Here is a 23,488-nt window from a genome sequence, read left to right on the forward strand (position 1 = left end):
AGATATGAAGGATGCAATACTACTCTATAGGTACTCAAGATTAACAGGAGATTGAGTGAAAATGAGCATTTCACCCCCCCTTTAAAAAAAGAAAGAAAAGAAAGGCCGACAATCCGACAAAAAGTCGACACATGGTCCTCGACAGTCGATTTCCCAAATCCCGTGTCGTTCCCATCCCTAATATATATATATCTATATATATATATCTATATATATATATATATATATATCTATCTATCTATCTCGCGGCTTGATGACCATGGGAAAGTGTGGGTCCCATGGTCGAACCAGTTGAGAACCACTGTTCTAGGATAGCCTATCCATGGAAGGTTGCAAATACATTGCACAATTATTTTTGTATTCCAAAGCTGTGGTGATGTTTTGTTGTGTTAGTGAATATATTCTTTTGCACATATCGTTGTAAATGATCTTAAAATCCAGTAATGTTAATAGCAGTTAACGTGGCCAAACGATCTTTGTTGCAGCAATGTGACACCTAAGTCCAAGAAAGGTGAAGATCCAGAAGACTCTGATGTCTCTGACGATGACCTTGATGATGAGGAGGTCTCTCTGGGCAGTATGGAGGATTTTGAAGATGAGTTGGAGGATGAAGGTGGAGAGTTCATGGACACAGAAGATGCTGATGATGATGATGATGAAGCAGGTGTGTCAAAACAGCAATTTTCATTATCAAGCTTATAAGTATGATTTTTTTCTAATTTCAAAGATAATGCAAAATGAGAAGAAATGGAAACGATTTCCATTGGAAATCTAAGAAAGAAAAAAGGTAATTGTATCAGCTGGACTGACCCTGATTAAAGAATCGCTTTTTTTGGTGAATATCACACAACCTGGTGAAATCCTCCTTCATTGTATCAATTGGGAATGGTAACTGGTCTATACAGCTATGGTGTTTTCAGTATTTCAGAGCAGTAAATTTGAAGCAGATGCAACTCTACACAAACTCTCATTACTGTATATAATGTAATAGTGTTTTTGTGAGATTTACCCTTATGTTTTTTCCTAATCAACTGAATCGACTTTTTTTCTCTCTTGTGTGTGTGTGATTCCATCGTCCCAAAGGCGCTCAACCTGTAAAGAAAAAGAAAAGAACAAAGGACCAAGCAGTGTTTGCATCAGCTGAAGAGGTAGATGGTTTATGGGTTAAATACAAGATCCATAGAAGTATTTTTGATATGCTCAATGTTTTTCTTGTTAGTTTGTTTTTAAACTAAATTAAATCAATATTTGATGTGACCACCCCTTGCCTTTTAAACCTGCTTTATTTCTTAGGTACATTTACACAGTTAAACAGCAGGAATGTTCCAATCTTTTTTTATATGACACAGACAGCTTGCTAATATATGGAAGGGCTTAACCGTAACCTTTAATAAACCAGTTTACAGTTTAAATAATTATTAGTGAATTAGATGTGCACCTAGTTCACAAGAAAGGAGATTTTAAGCACCTTTCTAATGCAGCTGAATGAACCGGAAATGTCTTTCTAAACAGTTTGGGTGTTTGCTGGAAGAAAATGCAGGCTTGAAGTTTGAAAACACTGGTATGAATGCAATGGCCAATACGGACAAAGCCGGTGAGTGCTGATAATAGATATTTTTGTTTTCCAGTGAATTTTTTTTATATATATAATTAAAATGCTTAAAGGTGCTCTAAGCGATGTCGGGAGACGCAACTTCTTGTTGACGTTCGAATTGTTGTCAAACAAAACGGAGGCTAGCTAGACCCTCCCTCCTCCTCATCCCGTCTCCTCCCTCCTCCCCTCCCTTCCGGCATAAAGGAAAGTCAAAGTAGTCACTATAAACAAAGTTGAGTTTTACTAATACTTCATTCAATGTGTAATGTCGCCAAGTTAGATAAATGCTTTTATATATTGCAGAACAGAATGCAGAAAAAGAGAAACATTATTTTAAAATCGTTTCGCCACCTGAGGTTATAACTATAGCTCCCATACAAGGACGCAATAATAGCAAGATAACGTTAGCTTCGCGTTTCCCAGTGAGCATAAACAACGGCGGCGTCGTAAACAAATTTGGTCAAAGTTGTCAATAGCCTATAAATGAATATTCAAATTCATAACAAACAGTGGGTGAAAACAATCATTCACACAAATTGTCGTCCTACTGTGAATTTGCTTGATCATTTACAATAGAGATTGATCGCTAGCTGCTAGAGACATATATGTTGTATTCACCAAAGTTAACGCTGACTGCATAGTTCTAGCTAATTACATCCTTGTGTTGGTTTGGCGAACATGAACGTCAATTTAGAAAGAAAAATGGATTTACCCACCTGTTCTGCAAAAACAGAGCAACCTGAATGTCGGATTGGAATCCCTTCTGCCGGCGGAGTTTTCGCCACCTTTTGAAGATTTTTCCGATGTAAATTCGGTACTTCGCGCGTTCCTTATCCTTCTTTGCAATTTGTTCATCGGAACGTCGTCTCTTTGGTCGTGTGTCGGCCATAATTCAAACTTCCCTCTTCATGCTTCTCTCTCCTCCACACCCCCTTCATGTGTACGCGCACTAACCCCCCAAACCCCACCCTCAAATACTTCTTGCCAGTTATTGGCTGGAACACTGTTTGTTGTGTTTCATGGTGTGGGTGAGCCCAGTTTGTTTTTGTTGCAGTTTGTGGAGCCTGTGGTGTCTACAGAGACCGCATTTTTTTTTACAGTGTGTTCAGGGGACAGGCAGCTAGCGGATAGTGAGGAGATGTTTGCTGTATGTGACAAAAAATGTTTTGGCCTAAAAAACGTGTGACATCGCTTATAGCACCTTTAATATCATTCTTGCATAAACTGTTTCTGTGAGTGACATCTATTGAAAGAAGAAACTACAGACTTGCTGCTTTTGTGCAATGAAATTTTTCCTGATTTCCCTGTGTCTCTTCCATCAGGTGTTAAGCAGCTGAAGTGGGAAGTTCAACGGAATGACTGGATCCTTGGGAGAGATGTCCAAACTCTCAGGAGGAAAAAGGCCACATTCAACAAGAGAAAGTTTGGAGTAACCAAAAAGCGTCAGAGTGTCAATAGGAAGAAAATAAAAACTTAAGTCTTCAATTTCTTCTCCAGCTTGATGGACCAGACCTCCTAAACTGCTTCACGGATACATGCACCATGCCCACTGACAGAACCTGTAATATACGGGACAGGGACGAATGCTATTCCATGTTTCTATTATATTATAGCTGTAGTGTTGTTAAGTGGTTTAGTCAATATTGGCTGTTTCACACGTGTTGTATTAAATCCAGGGTTCGTATATTCTTTGGAAAATGCTTGATTCTGTTATGCTTTAAACATTTTATATTTAAACGTCTCCCTTGAAAATGCTTGAAATTTATTTTCTTTTTACAATAAATACAACTAACCTGGAAACAAAAGAAAAAACTAATTAGATCAGGGTTTCTGCAGGTCTTAAAAAGGTATTAAATCAGAGCACAAGTAATGGCATTATAGCATGCACTGCAAAAAAAAAGTCCCTTAATGTCTTTTCAAGTACAAATATCCTTAGAAAGCAAGACATAACATAGTTATTTTGCTTTTTTTTTTTAAATTAAAGATGCAATTAATTGTTTACATGTAAAACAAAGAGCAAATGTCAGTTTAATTAAAGCTTTGAACTAGTTTGATTTGTCTGAGCCCATTGGTAGATATTTGTTCTCAGTTCTCACTGTAATCAGAAACTCTTCATTTTGGTCAGTTTCACAGAAAAAGTAGACTTATCTTAAATCATATTGCTTCTCAAGTAAATGCATCTGGATTTAAGAATCTTTTGAAATTTGAAATTTGGAAAACAAGTCAAATACTGAACACCAAGAATATTCCTCTTTTTTTTATAATGAGAAGGTACAGTAAACATGTCCATATTCTAGTGGTTGGGAAGCTTTTTTGTAAAACCATTTAAAAAGTAATAGCTGTACATTGAAACTTTAAATTGTATACAAAAACAACTTGTGTTCTCCCTAGATATTTACATTTAGAGAACACATTGACAATTTGTGTTCCCTTCACTTTATTCCTCACATTTGGAGAGAGTCAAGTCACTTATTTATATAGCAACTTTTATATAATACAGATTGTTTCAAAGCAATTTTGCAGTAATAAAAAAAAAATTAAAAAAAAGTAAATGTAAAGCTGCTCTACAGAAGACAACTGTCATTATTCAGCTCGAGTCAGTTCAATGTTTCGTAATTGAAACGATCTTCATTATTGTTTTATAGCCCAAATAGGTTATTAAAGGATGCTGTATATCAGGACTATTAAATGATGTGTCTGGGAAGCCATGACCTGCAGAGATTAGATCCTGATTAAATATTAGGATTGGAACTAAACTGTGGGTCATGGCCCTGCAGAAACTGAATAGTCCGGCTGTGAATGGAACATATTAGGCCCTTTTGTGGACCAAACCTGTCACCCTAAAAACAGATTTACATTCTAGGACAACATGAGGGATTGCCAACTGAGCCATTAAGAAGTCATAAATCTTAAATTAAAAATGGCACCAGATCAGATGAGTAGATTATCTATACTGTGGCATTAGACAGGAAGAGAGAGATTCTCTCAAGGAGGCCAAAAGCAAGACTTAAAACAGATGATGAAAGACTCGTAGATGCTTCCTTACTCCTTACATGTTCCAAAGGTCCAAATGACCTTTTATTCTGCAGCAAACACACAAACCAGTTCAGATGTTGAGCGACTCCAGTCCTGGAGGGCCACAGTCATAGTTAACTTTCTCCCTAATCAAACACACCGAAAAAATATTTATATGTCTTCAGAATTGCTTGAAAATTACAGACAGGATTGTTTATTTAGGGAAAGAACAAAACTCTGCAGGACTGTGGCCTTCCAGGAACAAAGTTGTCTAAACCTGTGGACAATAACTTACATAATTTAAATCATGAAAAAAAAAAAAAAAAAGATTTTAAATATTTATTACATATAAAAATATGACTTACAAGCATACTGAAAGTGTTTGTTTGTGATTGTTGACTAATTTCAAGAAAAGTGACCTAAATGAACTTTGGCTAGAACTTATCATAACCCCCATTATGAAATCCATCACCAAATCATGGAAAGTTGGGAATCACATGACCATACGGACACTACGCTAATTACTGTAAAACAAGGATGACACACTTTGGTGCTTGACTGCACAGAAAAAAAATCTAATACAGTGAGGAAAAAAAGTATTTGAACACCCTGCTATTTTGCAAGTTCTCCCACTTGGAAATCATGGAGGGGTTTTCTGAAATTGTCATCGTAGGTCCATGTCCACTGTGAGAGACATAATAAATAAATAAAAATCCAGAAATCACAATATATGATTTTTTAACTATTTATTTGTATGATACAGCTGCAAATAAGTATTTGAACACCTGTCTATCAGCTAGAATTCTGACCCTCAAAGACCTGTTAGTCTGCCTTTAAAATGTCCACCTCCACTCCATTTATTATCCTAAATTAGATGCACCTGTTTGAGGTCGTTAGCTGCATAAAGACACCTGTCCACCCCATACAATCAGTAAGAATCCAACTACTAACATGGCCAAGACCAAAGAGCTGTCCAAAGACACTAGAGACAAAATTGTACACCTCCACAAGGCTGGAAAGGGGTACGGGGAAATTGCCAAGCAGCTTGGTGAAAAAAGGTCCACTGTTGGAGCAATCATTAGAAAATGGAAGAAGCTAAACATGACTGTCAATCTCCCTCGGACTGGGGCTCCATGCAAGATCTCACCTCGTGGGGTCTCAATGATCCTAAGAAAGGTGAGAAATCAGCCCAGAACTACACGGGAGGAGCTGGTCAATGACCTGAAAAGAGCTGGAACCACCGTTTCCAAGATTACTGTTGGTAATACACTAAGACGTCATGGTTTGAAATCATGCATGGCACGGAAGGTTCCCCTGCTTAAACCAGCACGTCAAGGCCCGTCTTAAGTTTGCCAATGACCATTTGGATGATCCAGAGGAGTCATGGGAGAAAGTCATGTGGTCAGATGAGACCAAAATAGAACTTTTTGGTCATAATTCCACTAAACATGTTTGGAGGAAGAAGAATGATGAGTACCATCCCAAGAACACCATCCCTACTGTGAAGCATGGGGGTGGTAGCATCATGCTTTGGGGTGTTTTTCTGCACATGGGACAGGGCGACTGCACTGTATTAAGGAGAGGATGACCGGGGCCATGTATTGCGAGATTTTGGGGAACATCCTCCTTCCCTCAGTTAGAGCATTGAAGATGGGTCGAGGCTGGGTCTTCCAACATGACAATGACCCGAAGCACACTGCCAGGATAACCAAGGAGTGGCTCTGTAAGAAGCATATCAAGGTTCTGGCGTGGCCTAGCCAGTCTCCAGACCTAAACCCAATAGAGAATCTTTGGAGGGAGCTCAAACTCCGTGTTTCTTAGCGACAGCCCAGAAACCTGACTGATCTAGAGAAGATCTGTGTGGAGGAGTGGGCCAAAATCCCTCCTGCAGTGTGTGCAAACCTGGTGAAAAACTACAGGAAACGTTTGACCTCTGTAATTGCAAACAAAGGCTACTGTACCAAATATTAACATTGATTTTCTCAGGTGTTCAAATACTTATTTGCAGCTGTATCATACAAATAAATAGTTAAAAAATCATACATTGTGATTTCTGGATTTTTTTTTTTTTAGATTATGTCTCTCACAGTGGACATGCACCTATTCAATGCAATTTCAGACCCCTCCATGATTTCCAAGTGGGAGAACTTGCAAAATAGCAGGGTGTTCAAATACTTATTTTCCTCACTGTATACCCTCTTGCCATCCAAAGAATCCTTGACCTTCAAATCTGAGCTTTCGTTTAACTTTGCCAAGATCGACTTGACTGCAAAGAGTTTATCTACAGCTCATTAAATGGATAGTTCACCCAAAAATGAAAATTCTGTCATCACTTACTCACCATCATGTTGTTCAAAAACCTGTATGAATTTCTGTTCTTTCTTTGTTCTTCAATCCACTGCTGAATATTAATTCTATAGTCTCATTTCACAAATTGAATTACTATGAGCTAAACTGACAATAATATAAACCCTTATAATAACAACTAGAAAATATAGCTGCAAGCAGCAATTATCGGGGCCAAGCACAAGCAGATGACAGGATATGCCAACATGGCTGAAGGTGTCAGACCAACTGCAACAATGAGCAATTAAAGACATTTAGAGAGGATTTTAGGCGAAATGGCTGAAAAATCATATAAAAAGTAATTCAGAATATGATTTAATGGATTATCACTTTCGACCAATAGGTGGAGCAGTTACAAAACTGATGTGATGTGGTCAGAGTGAAGTGACAATGACATATACAAAGTTTGGTGTCAATATTTCAAGGGATTTCAGAGATAAAGCCTGAATAGTGATTTTGGCATCATGCCTCAACTTTGCTGCTGCGCTATACGAAAACGGTTTCGTCTATCGACACGAAATCCATAACTTTTAGTCGGCACAGTCTGGAGATGATACGATTCGATTTTGGTGAAAATCGGACAAACGGTCTAGGAGGAGTTCGAAAAAGTAGGTTTTGAATGAAAATCAAGATGGCGGACAGGAAGTTTGGCCAAATAAGGAAAACTTGGTATCTATGTTCTCGGCTTGACCCAGGGAATCTATTAAGACTAGTGGCATTTCAATAGCCAGATTTATTCAAAAGTTATTAGCAGTTTTGGAAATTTTGTTATTACTTTGGACCACTAGGTGGCGCTGTCTCGAAATATTTTGGGTACCTTCAGGGGATGGAGCTGATGGCACATTCTGAGTTTCGTAATATTACACCAATGCATTTGTTTAGTATAGCATTTTATTTCACAAAACTGTATTGAAGTCAATGGGAATTTCATGTTTTGTTCTGTTATAGCGCCACCAAGAGGCTCAGTCACACCATTTTTTTTATGTGTCCTCAGAGTGAGCCCATACATATTTGTGTCGATTTTGGTGAAAATATCTCAATTCGCTTCAGAGTTATAGACATTTATATGAAAAAACACGTAAAAAATGACTGACACATGACTTTGATTGGAATTTACTACCCCTAAACATCAATATTTTCGCATTTGGGCATTGGCGTATAGCTATCGACCTATGTTTTCAAACTTCTGACGGTGGTTTCGTCTCGATCAGACTAGCGGTTTCGAAGATATAGCCAAATGTTTTTTAAGCGCTAAATCACAACGCTACACAAACCATAAGGCGAAACCTAGCATGTTTGGTATCTTGGGACTCGGCAACGATTCAGGAGTCTAATGAGATGAGTTTCGTGAAAATAAGTCGATCACAACCAAAGTTATAAGCATTTGGGAAAAAAATGTCACCACTAGGTGGCGCTGTTTCGAAACTTCTCACGCTTCTTCAGGACATCGTGATGATGACCAATACCAAGTTTCGTAACAATTCGTTCATGCGTTCATAAAATACAGCATTTTAGCACAAAATTCAAAATGGCTGACAGTCAAAATGGCCGATATGGTCAAATTGGATATCAGTCGAATCGGCATGTTGCCCTGAATCTAATGAGACCAATTTTATGATTTTTGGACAAACTGTTCAAAAGCTATAAGCAAAAACAGCCATTTTCCATATCTCCGGACCAGTAGGTGGCGCTGCGCCGAAACACAGCATGTAGCCTCAGTTCATGCTTGTGATGACATGTACCAATTTTGGTCTGAATCCGATAAAGCGTTGCGGAGATACAGCCCTACGACTGTTTTCGCAAGCGCTACGTAAAATTTGTTCGAGCGTTATTCGAAAACGGTTTGACGAATCAATTTGAATTCCATAACTTTTTGTCAGCACTACCTGAAGATGATCTGGTTCAATTTTCGTGCAAATCGGACAAACCGTCTAGGACGAGTTCGAAAAAGTAGCTTTTTCAGGTCATTCAAAATGGCGGCCATATTTATATGCCGGAAAATGACATCATAGGGTGCACTCGAATCGACAAGAGCTCAGGAATCAGAGAAAAAAAGAATTTTGTTGATTGGCCTTACTGTTCAAAAGTTATTAGCAAAATAAAAGTGAAATTTTGGACAGGTGGTGGCGCTAGAGGGAATGACTTAGAAACACCAAAATTGGTGTATTTAATGTTGGGACTGTCCTCTATCAGAATGTCAAACCATTACAACTTTCCCGCAATCGGTTCTATGGGCTGCCATAGACTCCCAGTCGGAAGAAACGGAAGAATAATAATAATAATAGGAACGGGAACAGATACAATAGGTGCCTACACACCTTCGGTGCTTGGCCCCTAATAATAGGAACGGGAACAGATACAATAGGTGCCTACGCACCTTCGGTGCTTGGCCCCTAATAAGAACGGGAACAGATACAATAGGTGCCTACGCACCTTCGGTGCTTGGCCCCTAAAAATACAGTTACTTCAGAACTAATATGAAAATAAAAAAGATTCATGACATGATTCTTAAACATTTTGACCAGTGATATTACATAGCTCATAGTGAACGTTTTCCGAGGGATGAGGTTGAGGACCGATCACGTAAGAATGTGCATTTGATTTAAAAAAAATATATTAAAAAAAATAAAAAAGTAAGTAAAAGAAAGAGAGTAAAAAGTTAACACCTAATTTAACTAGGGCTATGATTCATTTTGACTGAATCACTGATATTGATCTTTCATCAAGCTCTTAATTATTGAATTAACTTCCATCAAATAAAATGTATTATTTATTTATTTTATTTATTTAATAGGGACATGTGTGAACAATAAACCTGTACCACACTACAACATTTTATAGCCAAGGCTAATTTGCAATGTCCGTCCCTAGAAGGACTTTTCACATGCATACAAAGAGTACAAAAAATACATTTACATTTACAGTAACATTACTTAATTCTGACATTACATAAAGAATGTGCATTTGAGCGCAAACTAAAAATGATTGCACATTTGATCTCTTTTTAAAATACGCTTTAGTTCATTTTTAAAAGTCCCCAGATCTAAGTCCCGTTTCAGCTCGGTAGACAAGAAGTTCCAGAGTTTAGCACCCTGAACAGTAAAGGCCGACTGTCCGAAGGTCTTTTTTCTAACGGGCACTTTCACATTTCCATTAGCAGCTCCTCGTGTGATGGAGCCCACTGATCGAAGTGGGACTATGTGTCGTCTGAGAACATCAGGGGCTTGATTGTGCAGACATTTATACATTAATTTCAAGTTACAAAATTTAATAAAATGTTCAAAGTTAAAAAAGTTTAACCTCTGCAATACTCCACAATGGTGTGTTCTGACAGATGTTTTATCCAATATTTTTAGTGCTCTGTTGTAAATCAGTCTTAAAGGCCTGATTGTTGTGGCTGTTGCCTGTGACCAGGAGGTTATACAATAACTGAGGTGAGAGAAAATCATTGCATGCATAAATGTATTTGCCGCATGAAATGGTAAACAGTCCCGTATGATTCTGAAACTGTACAAGTTTGCCCTGGCTGTTCTAGTGATCTTTTTGACATGACTTTCAAATGATAAATGGGAGTCCAGGATTAGTCCCAGATATTTTACTTCTTTAACCTGGGCAATATTTTGACCATTAATTGTCAGATGCAGTTCTTCCAAGGGGTGTGATCTGGAAGCAAAACAAACTGACACTGTCTTACTCAGATTTAGGGTTAGTCCTGAGTTTTGAAACCATACTGACACAGAGTTAATGTGTTGCTGCAGCTGTGCAGTGATGGCCTCATATGGCGTTATTTTTTAGTCAAAAGTCATGAGCGTGTAAGACATGCTCACGAGCACATTATGTTATTTCACACGCGCAAAAATGAACCTTCAGCTGGCATGATAAAAGTACTCGCGCACAAATTCAACAACCGAGAGGTGTACAAGTAGCTGCGAGCGAGCGCCTGGCATACTCTCATAGGTTAACTCTGCTTGTACAGTGGAATCCTGCTCGCGGAGTGCTGTTTTGCTCGCGCAGTGGATTTCTGCTCGCTCAGCTGATTTCTGCTTGCTCGAGTCTATATGACTTTTGACAATTTGGGGGCGGAAACCAAGGAGGGCACTGACCCTCTTATGATTGGTCACTTTCATCATGGAAAATCTTGGGAAATCCTAACCCCGCCCACCTTCTGACGCAGCGCGCGTCACTCAGCTCGCTCTGCTACTCCGGCTATCTCTGTGTATATTTTAGACAACGAAATATGTGATAAAACACCATTTTCGTTTTCATTTAAAGAAATCTTAAACATGATAGCCACACAAATGTGGTTCAGGCAACGCGTATTGATTATATTCACTGCACATTGCCTATTTATATAAAAAAATATATATATAAAACACAAACCTGCCTCTTTTCGTTTTAAATATAATATAAAAACATTAAACATTTTAATATGGTCCAGGCAATATGTGCATTTGTACTAAACAACAGATTTTGCAGTAAACAACATTACAGTTTTTAAAATTTTTACATACAATTATTACAATTTAAAATGACAAAACTCAACCCAGTCTCTTTTTGTTAAATTTCAGTTTTTATCAATATTAGCCATTATAAAAGTATCCACCTTTTTCTGCTCAGTCTAAACAATGCGCGCTGCCATGACGACGACTCCGGTTGCCTACTTCTGGTTCGTAGCGCTTGACCTGTACTAGCAGCGAGAGAATGAGTTCAAGCTCCTCATGTGCAGTTGTTGGTTGTTTTAACAATTCAAAGAAGATTTCAAACTTTTTAGAAACTGAGTGTTTCGAGCATAAGATAAGAAGGAGATAATGCCCATGTCCGGTTCCGTATCAGATACATTCAATAAAGTAAACGTTTAGAGTGGTTAGCGTTAAAACTGAAGCATAAGAAAAAAAGTCGGAAAACTTTGCCCATTAATTAAGTTGGCTTGAGAAAGCCAACTTACTGATATTGTACTTAAACTTATTAAGTTGGCTTGAGAGAGCCAACATATTGAAATCCTATTTAAACTTATTAAGTTGGCTTGAGAGAGCCAACTTACTGATATTGTACTTAAACTTAATATTATTATTATTCTTCTGTTAAAAACTGTTGACTCAAACTCGTCCTAGAGCTTTAACTCTACATACTCCAAACTCGGCTCAGACACTCAAACTGATCTGAAGTTAGTTGCTATATCTTTTCAGACTGATCGGACTTACGGTTTTCCTAAAAATGCCGATCAAAACTCGGAAAAACTCCCATTGACTTACATTGGGGAGTTCTAAAAAATTCAAATCCAGATTCAAACTCACCAACCGACGAAAATTCAAATCTAAATACCTTGAAGACTAAACCAAACTGCCGTTCTATATACTATATAAGTCATTGGCTGCGTCCGAAATCGAATACTTCCCTACTATATAGTATGCGAAAAACAGTACGCGAGCAGAGTAGTATGTCCGAAATCATAGAATTCGAAAAACAGTAGGCGAGAAGTACCCGGATGACCTACTACATCCGGCGAGATTCCGAAGTGCGCATACGATGGACACTTTACTATCCCATGATGCCACGGGGGAGGAGTTGTCGTTATATTTGAAAATGGCGGAAATGGCGGAAAGCGGAGACGCGGCTGTATTCAAGTGTAAGTACATTATACAACTTCTTTGTGGTTAAATCGTATTATTTTAACATCATTTAAGTAAACGATTGACTTGTTAAAAGTTTAAATAATGTAAATTGAGGGTGTTCTTTTCCAGCCAATTCAGAAAAAATATAGTTTTATCATTATTATTACGGAATAGTCCGAGCAAATGTAAATCAGCTAGCTAACACTGTTTTCTTTAAACAAAGACGTTCGTTGTTTAGCAGTTTAATGAGATGGTTACAAAACTACAGTAAATTAAAACGATTTTTTTTCTCCTTTACCAGTGTTGATATTATGAAATATTTGTTGGTTACATAGCAAGCTACTGTTAACAAGTGTAACTTTATGTTACCTCAGCTTTTCCATGTAACATTAATAAATGTTACATGGAAAAGCTGAGGTAAAGTTACACTGGTTAACAGTATTAATAGATTGACCATGGATCATTTGTGTTGATTTTGCAGGGGCTGATGAACACACACGTGTTCTCATTGAGTGGAGAGTGGCTAATGAAGCCCTCTTCACTGGAAAAAGAAACGCTGCCATTAAAGGTTTTGAGTAAGTATACAAGACAAATGTAATATGTTAATTTATTCAAGTGTAGATTCAATGGTAAGTTAGTTGTATGTAAACATTTCTACTCAGGCTCTTACTGCATTCCTTTTATGCTTGATTTCTGTGCATTTATTGCAGAGTTTTTATCACAGAGCAGAGGTTAGAGGGCAAAATGTCTGCTCTTCAGATTAAAAAGAAATGGGAGAACCTTAAACAAAAATACAAAGTAAGATTTTTTATTATTATTATTGTAGTTCACCCTAAAATGAGAATTCTGTCATGACTGAATCATGCTCATGTTTGGCCCTGTAATGCAATCATTTAACAAATTATATGTTTTACAATGTAATTGACTGTCTTGATATTCTGTTTTCAAATATGTGTAGGATCTGAAATGTCCACAGACTGGGGTGAGCACTGAGGATGGGGGGGTAACAGCAGCATCCTGGAAATGGTATTCTGCCATGGATGAGGCAATAGGGGGCAGACCCTCCATCACACCACCCACCCTTATTGCCTCATCTGGCCCAGATGTTGCTGTTACCTCTCCATCCTCAGTGAGGTCAGAGCGTGAAAGAGTAGGGAGGAAAAGGAAAGATTTTGAGGAGGTGATTCGAGAGATGGAGGAGAGGGAAGCTGAAAGAGAAAGAGATGCCATTGAAAGGGAGGAGAGGCGATGGCGAGAGATGGAGGAAAAGGAGGAAAGAAAAGAAAGAGAGCGACGAGAGCATGAGAAGAGACTAGAACAGGAGGCCAGAGAAAGAGAGGAACGAAGAGACCGAGAAGTGAGAGAGAGAGAAAGGGAGACAAAAGAGAGAGAGGAAAGATTTCTTCAGCTGTTAGAAATAATTGCAAAAAAATAATAAAGGAATCAAATGCTACACACTCTCTTTTCATTTATTTGTTAGTAAGTTCACAGTGTCATGCTGTTTTTGCTAGTTTTATTACAAAACACTTAATTCCCAGGGATTTACAGTAGCTAGATTGTCAGTTGTAAAGTGCTTAATATGTGGCATTGAGTAATTAATATTTTTTAGGTGTTTTGTGTGTGTGTTTTGTAGCAGATTCCAGATGGTTTTTGAAACAAGTGCCGCACTGTAGAGAAATACCCACACACTCCAGACACTGTTAAAGTGTATTTGTTTTATTTTTTGTGTATATAACTTTGAAATGGATACAGAATACAAAGCTTAAAACAAAATCACAACTTTGGCATAAAGTAGTATAATAGAGCTTAAAGCACCACCAAAAGGAAAATTATTAAAACATTTTTATTATAGTGTCATGATGAGGAAAGAAAATGAACTTCAGCAGCTTCAGTAAGGTAATTTTCACAGGTTTCTTAACGATCTAAAGGGACTTTGATACAAGCGATCTCATTTGTAGGCAGGGTCCGAAATTAACTTTTTGGCTCACCTGCCACGGGGACTGGTAGATGAAAAAATCCACCAGCCAAGCATATTTTTTACCGGCAAAAATAATAAACAGCCTTTTTTTGTCACATATACATTAATTTCAGTACATTTAATTGAGATAATAAGGTATTATGTTGAATACAAAATAAAAAATTGTCCAGAGCAAAATTTGAAATGTAGCCTATAATAAAAAATATCTATATATTGATCAAAATTAGAGAATATTTCATATTTTGGTATGAACATTCACCCGCCAGTGTGGCGGATAGCCAAGATGAGGACTTTACATCTTGGGTAATTTTGGATTTGGATTTGAAGTAAGTAATTTGTAATTAAGCTCAAGTATGTGATATGTAGTTATAATTTTAAAGATTTGGTATACAAATTCACATATAGCCTAAGTGTGCCAGTGGTTGGTGGGTGTCACCTCTAGGGACCACTGTAGCTCCGAGATCCCCTGTCGATTAGCCTGGGTCTGCAATAACCCCAGTTACCATGTGCAGCCGCGAGGAGGCCCGACAGGAGTCTTGGTGATGGAGAGGCTTTGTCCAGCGGCAGTGAGCTGTAAGACAGAGGGATGCACACAGATAGCCATGCACCTCTCTAACTACTACTACTGCACTGTACGCATCACAGCACCCTGTGGGCTGTGCCCACACACACACACCTAACTATTTACATAATAACTAACATAACTAACAGACAAGCTGGAACACTGTCAATCTAAGAACAAGAACTGATTTTAACCTGTGTTAAGAGTCTTACAGGTAATCATGCTCATGAAGAGCAGGCACACAGTTGCCTGGTGCAGACACCGCTGCAGCTAAATGGTCCCGCACGTGCTCTCCTGCGCTGGCTTCTGTGTTGCGGGGTTCAGGTGGGCCATCGTCATCCTCCTCAACTTCTGGATCAACTATGTCCCCATTTAGAAGACAGAGGTTGTGGAGCACCGTGCAGCATGCAACAACATCTGGCACAAAAGCAGGGCTGACTTCCAGTGCCTTGAAAAAAATGGAACGCCAGCGCGTTTTCAGCATCCCGAAGGCCCTCTCGACGATGTTCCGTGCACGTGAATGCTTCCTATTGTAGCGAGCCTGTACAGCATTCTGTACAGGCTCTCTGTATGGCGTCATGAGGCAGATGGGCGCACTCAGGCAAGGATACCCACCATCTCCAAGGATGCATTTTCCTGCAGGTGGAAACAGGCGGCCAGTGTACACAGGGCTGTTCTTCAGCACCCTGGCATCGTGCACCGACCCAGGATACCCGACAAAAATGTCAAGGAACCTCCCCTGGTGGTCAGTGATGGCCTGCAGCTGTACGGAATTAAACAGCTTCCTGTTGAAATAGCACTGCACATCACTTGCTGGTGGTTTGATGCGGATGTGACAGCCATCTATTGCCCCAGCTACTACCCTGAAAGCTGGAGACCCTGCCAGCTGAGCAAAACCTGCTCCCACCACCTCCAGGTCATCTGCGCTGGGGAAAACGATGAGCTGCCTCAAAATGCCGATGACTGCCTTGCTCATTCTGTGCACAATGTCGTGCACAGTAGACTTCGGGATGTCAAAGGCGAGTGACACTACCCGGTATGATGCTGCATGGGCCAGCCAGTAGAGGAAAACCAGCACCTCAACATCCTTTTCCCACCCATGGTCGCATTCAGGCTTCACTGCAGCAATCAAGGACTGGATGGACTGCCGTGAAAGTCGGAGGTTGGGGCGGAGGTCAGCTCCATCTTCAAAATACAGCCGAAGAATTGGCACAGCAGCATTCAGGTGGCAGTAGGTTGTAGGGCTCACAGTCTGTAAACGTGTATATAGTTTTATATTAGAATACAATTTTAATTAACAAGATACTTGTTTCTTGTGTTGGCTTATTTATAAATATAGTATGTCTGTATTTATATGTATACAATCCATTTCTTATGCATGATGTATTTGAATATATGTATGTGTATATATTATAAATATAATAAATTATAAATAAGACATCAGATGTAAAAGCCTCTAACTAACTGCCAATTGAAATTCTATCCTAGATTTATAGGAGAAATTATTAAAATATTAAAATTAAAATATTATTTTTATCAAGCTTGTATATTTATGTTCAGTAATTTCACTAATGGTAATGAAAATGTCTTTTCTTAATGTGAGCTATTGCCATTAAAATTAAATTTAAAATAGCCATTAAAATTAAATAAAAATGTATCTCTATTGATTCATTCATTGATAGTAATTTCACAAGCTGTACATTATATATATATATACACATACACACGTACAGGCACACTGCTTGTGCTATTACCATCAATGAATGAATCAATAGAGATACACACACACACATAAGTTACATAACGTAATCTCTATTGATTCATTAATGTTTATTCATCGATGGTAATAGCACAAGCAAATAAATTACTTTTTCCTTGCCAAATATCAACATCTGTCATCGTTCACAGGTTTGTGTGTTTTTCTGAGGTAAAATTTATTAGCTAAATAAATTATGATACTTACGTTATTTGAGAAATTCCGTAAAAGCTCTCGACGAAGGCGTGATCTGCGAGTAGCTGACCGACGCCTCCTCTGGATTGTAAGCTCGAACGACGTAAAAACGCCGATGAAAACAGAAAGCAGAACTAAAAACATCGCTCGCAGTTGATGCTGTCAGTGGAATGGGCTCTTTAAATTTTCGCGCTGTTATGATAGCGTATGTCACGTGACATGCTCTGTTGACAGCGTATGTCACGTGACATTTCCAACATGGCGCATGTAGTACGTCCGGACTCCATTCATACTACCCGTATTCATACTATATAGAACGTACTTTTTTAACGGTCGCAAAGTACGTTCTAATTTAAATGTAGTACCTACTCACATAGTACGCGATTTCGGACGCAGCCATTGAGACTCAATTAAACTAATAAACTCATCTATCTATCTACTTCAAACTATTTTAAACTTTAAACTACTTTAAACTTCAAACTAAATTAAACTTCAAACTAATATACACTTTAAATTACTTTAAACTTCAAACTTAAGCTTTAACTCATTTAAACAAACTCTAAACTCATTTAAACTTATAAACTCAAAACTCATTTCAACTTACAAACTAAACTCAAAAACTTGTACACTTATAAACTCATCCATTTATACACTTATAAACTCTAAACTCATAAACTCTGAGTGTGTGTGTGTGAACACACACACACACACACACACACACTCTAAACTCATTTAAACAAACTCTAAACTCATTTAAACTTATAAACTCAAAACTCAAAAACTCGTAAACTACTTTAAACTTCAAACCACTGTAAAATTCTTAAGTTTAAAGTTCCCAGCTCCAAAGCAACTCCATAGCAACCAAACTTGAGTACCCTAGCAACCGTTTTACAAGACCTATATCTCTGCATCAGAACATCGTATAGAGATGAGGTTTGGCTCTTTTGACTCATGCTAGCAAACAGCACTTCCAACATGCTACACATGCTAGCAGTGAATAGCTACATGCTAATAGCGATTAGTTAAGTGCTAAATCATGCCAAGATCATGCTAAGAACTCTATAAAAACTCCATAGTAACCATCTGTGACAACTACCAACCACCTAGTAACACCATATCAACCGCCCTGAATACCATAGCAACCACCCAGAACACCCTAGCAACCGCCTAGCAACCACCCAGAACACCCTAGCAACCACCCAAAATACCCTAGCAACCACCCAAAATATCCTAGCAATCACCCAAAACACCCTGGCAACCGCCTAGCAACCACCCAAAAGACCCTAGCAACCACCCAAAAGACCCTAGCAACCACCTAGCAACCACCCAAAATATCCTAGCAACCACCCAAAACACCCTAGCAACCGCCTAGCAACCACCCAAAAGACCCTAGCCACCACCAAAAATATCCTAGCAACCACCCAAAATACCCTAGCAACCGCCTAGCAACCACCCAAAAGACCCTAGCAACAACCGAAAATATCCTAGCAACCGCCTAGCAACCACCCAAAAGACCCTAGCAACTACACAAAATATCCTAGCAACCGCCTAGCAACTACCCAAAAGACCCTAGCAACCACCCAAAATACCCTAGCAACCACCCAAAATATCCCAACAACCGCCTAGCAACCACCCAGAACACCCTAGCAACCGCCTAGCAACCACCCAGAACACCCTAGCAACCACCTAGCAACCACCCAAAATACCCTAGCAACCACCCAAAATATCCTAGCAACCACCCAAAACACCCTAGCAACCGCTTAGCAACCACCCAGAATACCCTAGCAACCGCCTAGCAACCACCCATAACAGCCTAGCAACCAACCAGAACACCCTAGCAACCGCCTAGCAACACCCTAGCAACCACCCAAAATACCTTAGCAACCACCTAGCAACACACTAGCAACCACCCAAAATACCTTAGCAACCACCTAGCAACACCATAGCAACCACCCAGAACACCCTAGAAACCGCCTAGCAACCACCCAGAATACCCTAGCAGCCGCCTAGCAACCACCCAGAACACCCTAGCAACCACCTAGCAACCACACAGAACACCCTAGCAACTGCCTAGCAACACCATAGCAACCACCTAGAACACCCTAGCAACCACCCAAAATACCATAGCAACCGCCTAGCAACCACTTAGTAACACCATAGCAACCACTCAGAACACCCTAGCAACCGCCTAACAACACCCTAGCAACCACCCAGAATACCATAGCAACCGCCTAGCAACACAATAGCAACCACCCAGAATACCCTAGCAACTGCCTAGCAACAACATAGCAATGACCCAGAACACCCTAGCAACAGCCTAGCAACTTTTTAACTTTAAACTACTTGAAACTTTAAACTGCTTTAAACTTCAAACTAATTTAAATTTTAAACTACTTTGAACTTCAAACTACTTTAAACGTCGAACTACTTTAAACTTCAAACTACTTTCAACTACTTTAAACTTAAAACTAATTCAAACTTTAAACTACTTTAAACTTTAAACTACTTTAACCTTTAAACTACTTTAAACTTCAAACTACTTTAAACTTAAAACTACTTTTAACTTAAAACTAATTTAAACTTTAAACTAATTTAAACTTCAAACTACTTTAAACTTCAAACTTCTTCAAACTTTCTGGTCCGGCTTTCTCAAGCCAACTTAAAGTTTGTCTCGACGAACTTTTTTTTCTAGTTAAGTTGGCTTGAGAAAGCCAACATATTGAAATCCTATTTAAACTTATTATTATTATTATTATTATTATTATTCTTCTGAGCGGAAAAAAATCTGACTCAAACTCCTCCTAGAGCTTTAACGCTACATACTCCAAACTCGGCTCAGACACTCAAACTGATCTGACTCGAGTTGCTTTATCTTTTCAGACTGATCGGACTTACGGTTTTCCTAAAAATGACGATCAAAACTCGAAAAAACTCATTCAAAAACTCCCATTGACTTACATTGGGAGTTCTAAAAAATTCAAACCGACAAAAATTTAAATCTAAACACCTTGAAGACTAAACCAAACTGCCGTTCTATATACTATATGAGCCATTGAGACTAATTTAAACTAATAAACTCTAAACTATAAACACTTATAAACTAATTAACTTATAAACTCATGAATTCATAAACTTATGAACTCATAAAATTAATAAACTCTGAACTCTTAATCTCATTTAAACTTATAAACTCTAAACTGATTTAAACTTATAAACTCAAAACTCAAGAACTCATACACTTATAAACTCATCAATTTATACACTTATAAACTCTAAACTCAGACACACACACTGAGTTTATAAGTGAGTGTGTGAGCGAGTTAGAGTGTGTGTGTGTGTGTGTGTGTTTGTGTGTGTGTGTGTGTGTGTCTATCTAACTTATTTATCTATCTGTCAAACTTCAAACTACTGTAAACTACTGTAAACTTCAAACCACTATAAACTTCTTAAGTTTAAATCTTCCAGCTCCCAAGCAACTCCATAGCAACCAAACTCGAGTACCCTAGCAACCGTTTTGTAAGACCTATATCTCTGTATCAGAACATTGTATAGAGATGAGGTTTGTCTCTTTTGACTCATGCTAGCAAACAGCACTTCCAACATACTACACATGCTAGCAGTGAATAGCTACATGCTAATAGTGATTAGTTAAGTGTTAAATCATGCCAAGATCATGCTAAGAACTCTATAAAAACTCCATTGTAACCATCTGTGACAACTACCAGCCACCTAGTAACACCATATCAACCGCCCTGAATACCTTAGCAACCGCCTAGCAACACCATAGCAACCACCCATAACACCCTAGCAACCGCCTAGCAACCACCCAGAACAGCCTAGCAACCACCCATAACACCCTAGCAACCACCTAGCAACCACCCTAGCAACCACCCAAAAGACCCTAGCAACCGCCTAGCAACCACCCAAAAGACCCTAGCAACCACCAAAAATATCCTAGCAACCACCCAAAATACCCTAGCAACCGCCTAGCAACCACCCAAAAGACCCTAGCAACCACCGAAATATCCTAGCAACTGCCTAGCAACCACCCAAAAGACCCTAGCAACTACCCAAAATATCCTAGCAACTGCCTAGCAACTACCCAAAAGACCCTAGCAACCACCCAGAACACCCTAGCAACCGCCTAGCAACCACCCAGAACACGCTAGCAACCACCCAAAAGACCCCAGCAACCACCCAAAATATCCTAGCAACCACCAAAAACACCCTAGCAACGCCTAGCAACCACCCAAAAGACCCTAGCAACCACCGAGAACACCCTAGCAACCACCCAAAAGACCCTAGCAACCACCCAAAAGACCCTAGCAACCACCCAAAACACCCTAGCAACTGCCTAGCAACCACCCAAAAGACCCTAGCAACCACCCAAAATATCCTAGCAACCACCCAAAACACCCTAGCAACCACCTAGCAACCACCCAAAAGACCCTAGCAACCACCCAAAACATCCTAGCAACCACCTAGCAACCACCCAAAAGACCCTAGCAACCACCCAAAATATCCTAGTAACCACCCAAAACACCCTAGCAACCGCCTAGCAACCACCCAAAAGACCCTAGCAACCACCAAAAATATCCTAGCAACCGCCTAGCAACCACCCAAAAGACCCTAGCAACTACCCAAAATATCCTAGCAACCGCCTAGCAACTACCCAAAAGACCCTAGCAACCACCCAAAAGACCCTAGCAACCACCCAAAACACCCTAGCAACCGCCTAGCAACCACCCAAAAGACCCTAGCAACCACCCAAAATATCCTAGCAACCACCCAAAAGACCCTAGCAACCACCTAGCAACCACCCAAAAGACCCTAGCAACCACCCAAAATATCCTAGTAACCACCCAAAACACCCTAGCAACCGCCTAGCAACCACCCAAAAGACCCTAGCAACCACCCAAAACACCCTAGCAACCGCCTAGCAACCACCCAAAATATCCTAGCAACCACCCAAAACACCCTAGCAACCACCCAAAACACCCTAGCAACCGCCTAGCAACCACCCAAAAGACCCTAACAACCGCCTAGCAACCACCCAAAAGACCCTAGCAACCACCAAAAATATCCTAGCAACCACCCAGAACACCCTAGCAACCACCTAGCAACCACACAAAAGACCCTAGCAACCACCCAAAACACCCTAGCAACCACCCAAAATACCCTAGCAACCGCCTAGCAACCACCCAGAATACCTTAGCAACCGCCTAGCAACACCATAGCAACCACCCATAACATCCTAACAACCGCCTAGCAAAAAACTTTCCGGTCCAAACTTTCTCAAGCCAACTTAAAGTTTGTCTCGACGAACTTTCGCATCTAGTTAAGTTGGCTTGAGAAAGCCAACATATTGAAATCCTATTTAAACTTATTATTATTAAGTTGGCTTGAGAAAGCCAACATATTGAAATCCTATTTAAACTTATTATTATTATTCTTCTTACCAAAAAATTACACTCAATCTCCTCCTAGAGCTTTAACTCTACATACTCCAAACTCGGCTCAGACCTTCAAACTGTTCTGACTCGAGTTGCTTTATCTTTTCAGACTGATCGGACTTACGGTTTTCCTACAAATGACGATCAAAACTCGGAAAAACTCCCATTGACTTACATTGGGGAGTTCTAAAAAATTCAAATCCAGATTCAAACTCACCAACCGACAAAAATTCAAATCTAAACACCTTGAAGACTAAACCAAACTGCCGTTCTATATATATTAGCCAATGAAACTCATTTAAACTAATAAACTCTAATCTCATACATTTATAAACTAATTAACTTAAATTTAATAACTAATTAACTAATAAACTCATGAATTCATAGACTTATGAACTCTTAAACTCATAAATTAATAAACTCTGAACTCTAAACTCATTTAAACTTATAAACTCTAAACTCAAAAACTCAAACACTTATAAACTCATCAGTTTATACACTTATAAACTCTAAACTCATAAACTCTGAGTGTGTGTGTGTGTGTGTGTGTCTGAGTGAGTGTGTGAGCGAGGTAGTCTGTGAGTGTGTGTGTGTGTGTGTGTGTGTGTTAAATCATCTATCTAACTTATTTATCTATCTATCTCTCTGTCATAAACTTCAAACTACTTTAAACTTTAAACCAATTTAAACTTCTTAAGTTTAAAGCTCCCAGCTCCCAAGCAACTCCATAGCAACCAAACTTGAGTACCCTAGCAACCGTTTTGCAAGACCTATATCTCTGTATCAGAACATCGTATAGAGATGAGTTTTGGCTCTTTTGACTCATGCTAGCAAACAGCACTTCCAACATGCTACATATGCTAGCAGTGAATAGCTACATGCTAATAGCGATTAGTTAAGTGTTAAATCATGCCAAGATCATGCTAAGAACTCTATAAAAACTCCATAGTAACCATCTCTGACAACTACCAACCACC

The 23,488-nt window shown here is 39.1% G+C and overlaps 1 protein-coding gene across 1 annotated transcript in view; it reads left to right on the top strand.

Annotated features, from left to right (window-relative positions):
• The window catches only part of cebpz (CCAAT enhancer binding protein zeta), a 27,054-nt gene extending 23,410 nt beyond the window's left edge, over nt 1-3,644 (top strand). Inside the window, exons 12-15 of the mRNA XM_084432042.1 lie at nt 486-664; nt 1,084-1,148; nt 1,513-1,594; nt 2,917-3,644. Coding sequence (XP_084288168.1) covers nt 486-664; nt 1,084-1,148; nt 1,513-1,594; nt 2,917-3,071 — 481 coding nt within the window. The 3' untranslated portion in view covers nt 3,072-3,644. The remainder of the gene's footprint in view (nt 1-485; nt 665-1,083; nt 1,149-1,512; nt 1,595-2,916) is intronic.
• The last annotated feature ends 19,844 nt before the right edge of the window (nt 3,645-23,488 follow it).

Source organism: Rutilus rutilus, assembly GCF_951802725.1.
Source record: "Rutilus rutilus genome assembly, chromosome: 15".
NCBI classification, from domain to species: domain Eukaryota; kingdom Metazoa; phylum Chordata; class Actinopteri; order Cypriniformes; family Leuciscidae; genus Rutilus; species Rutilus rutilus.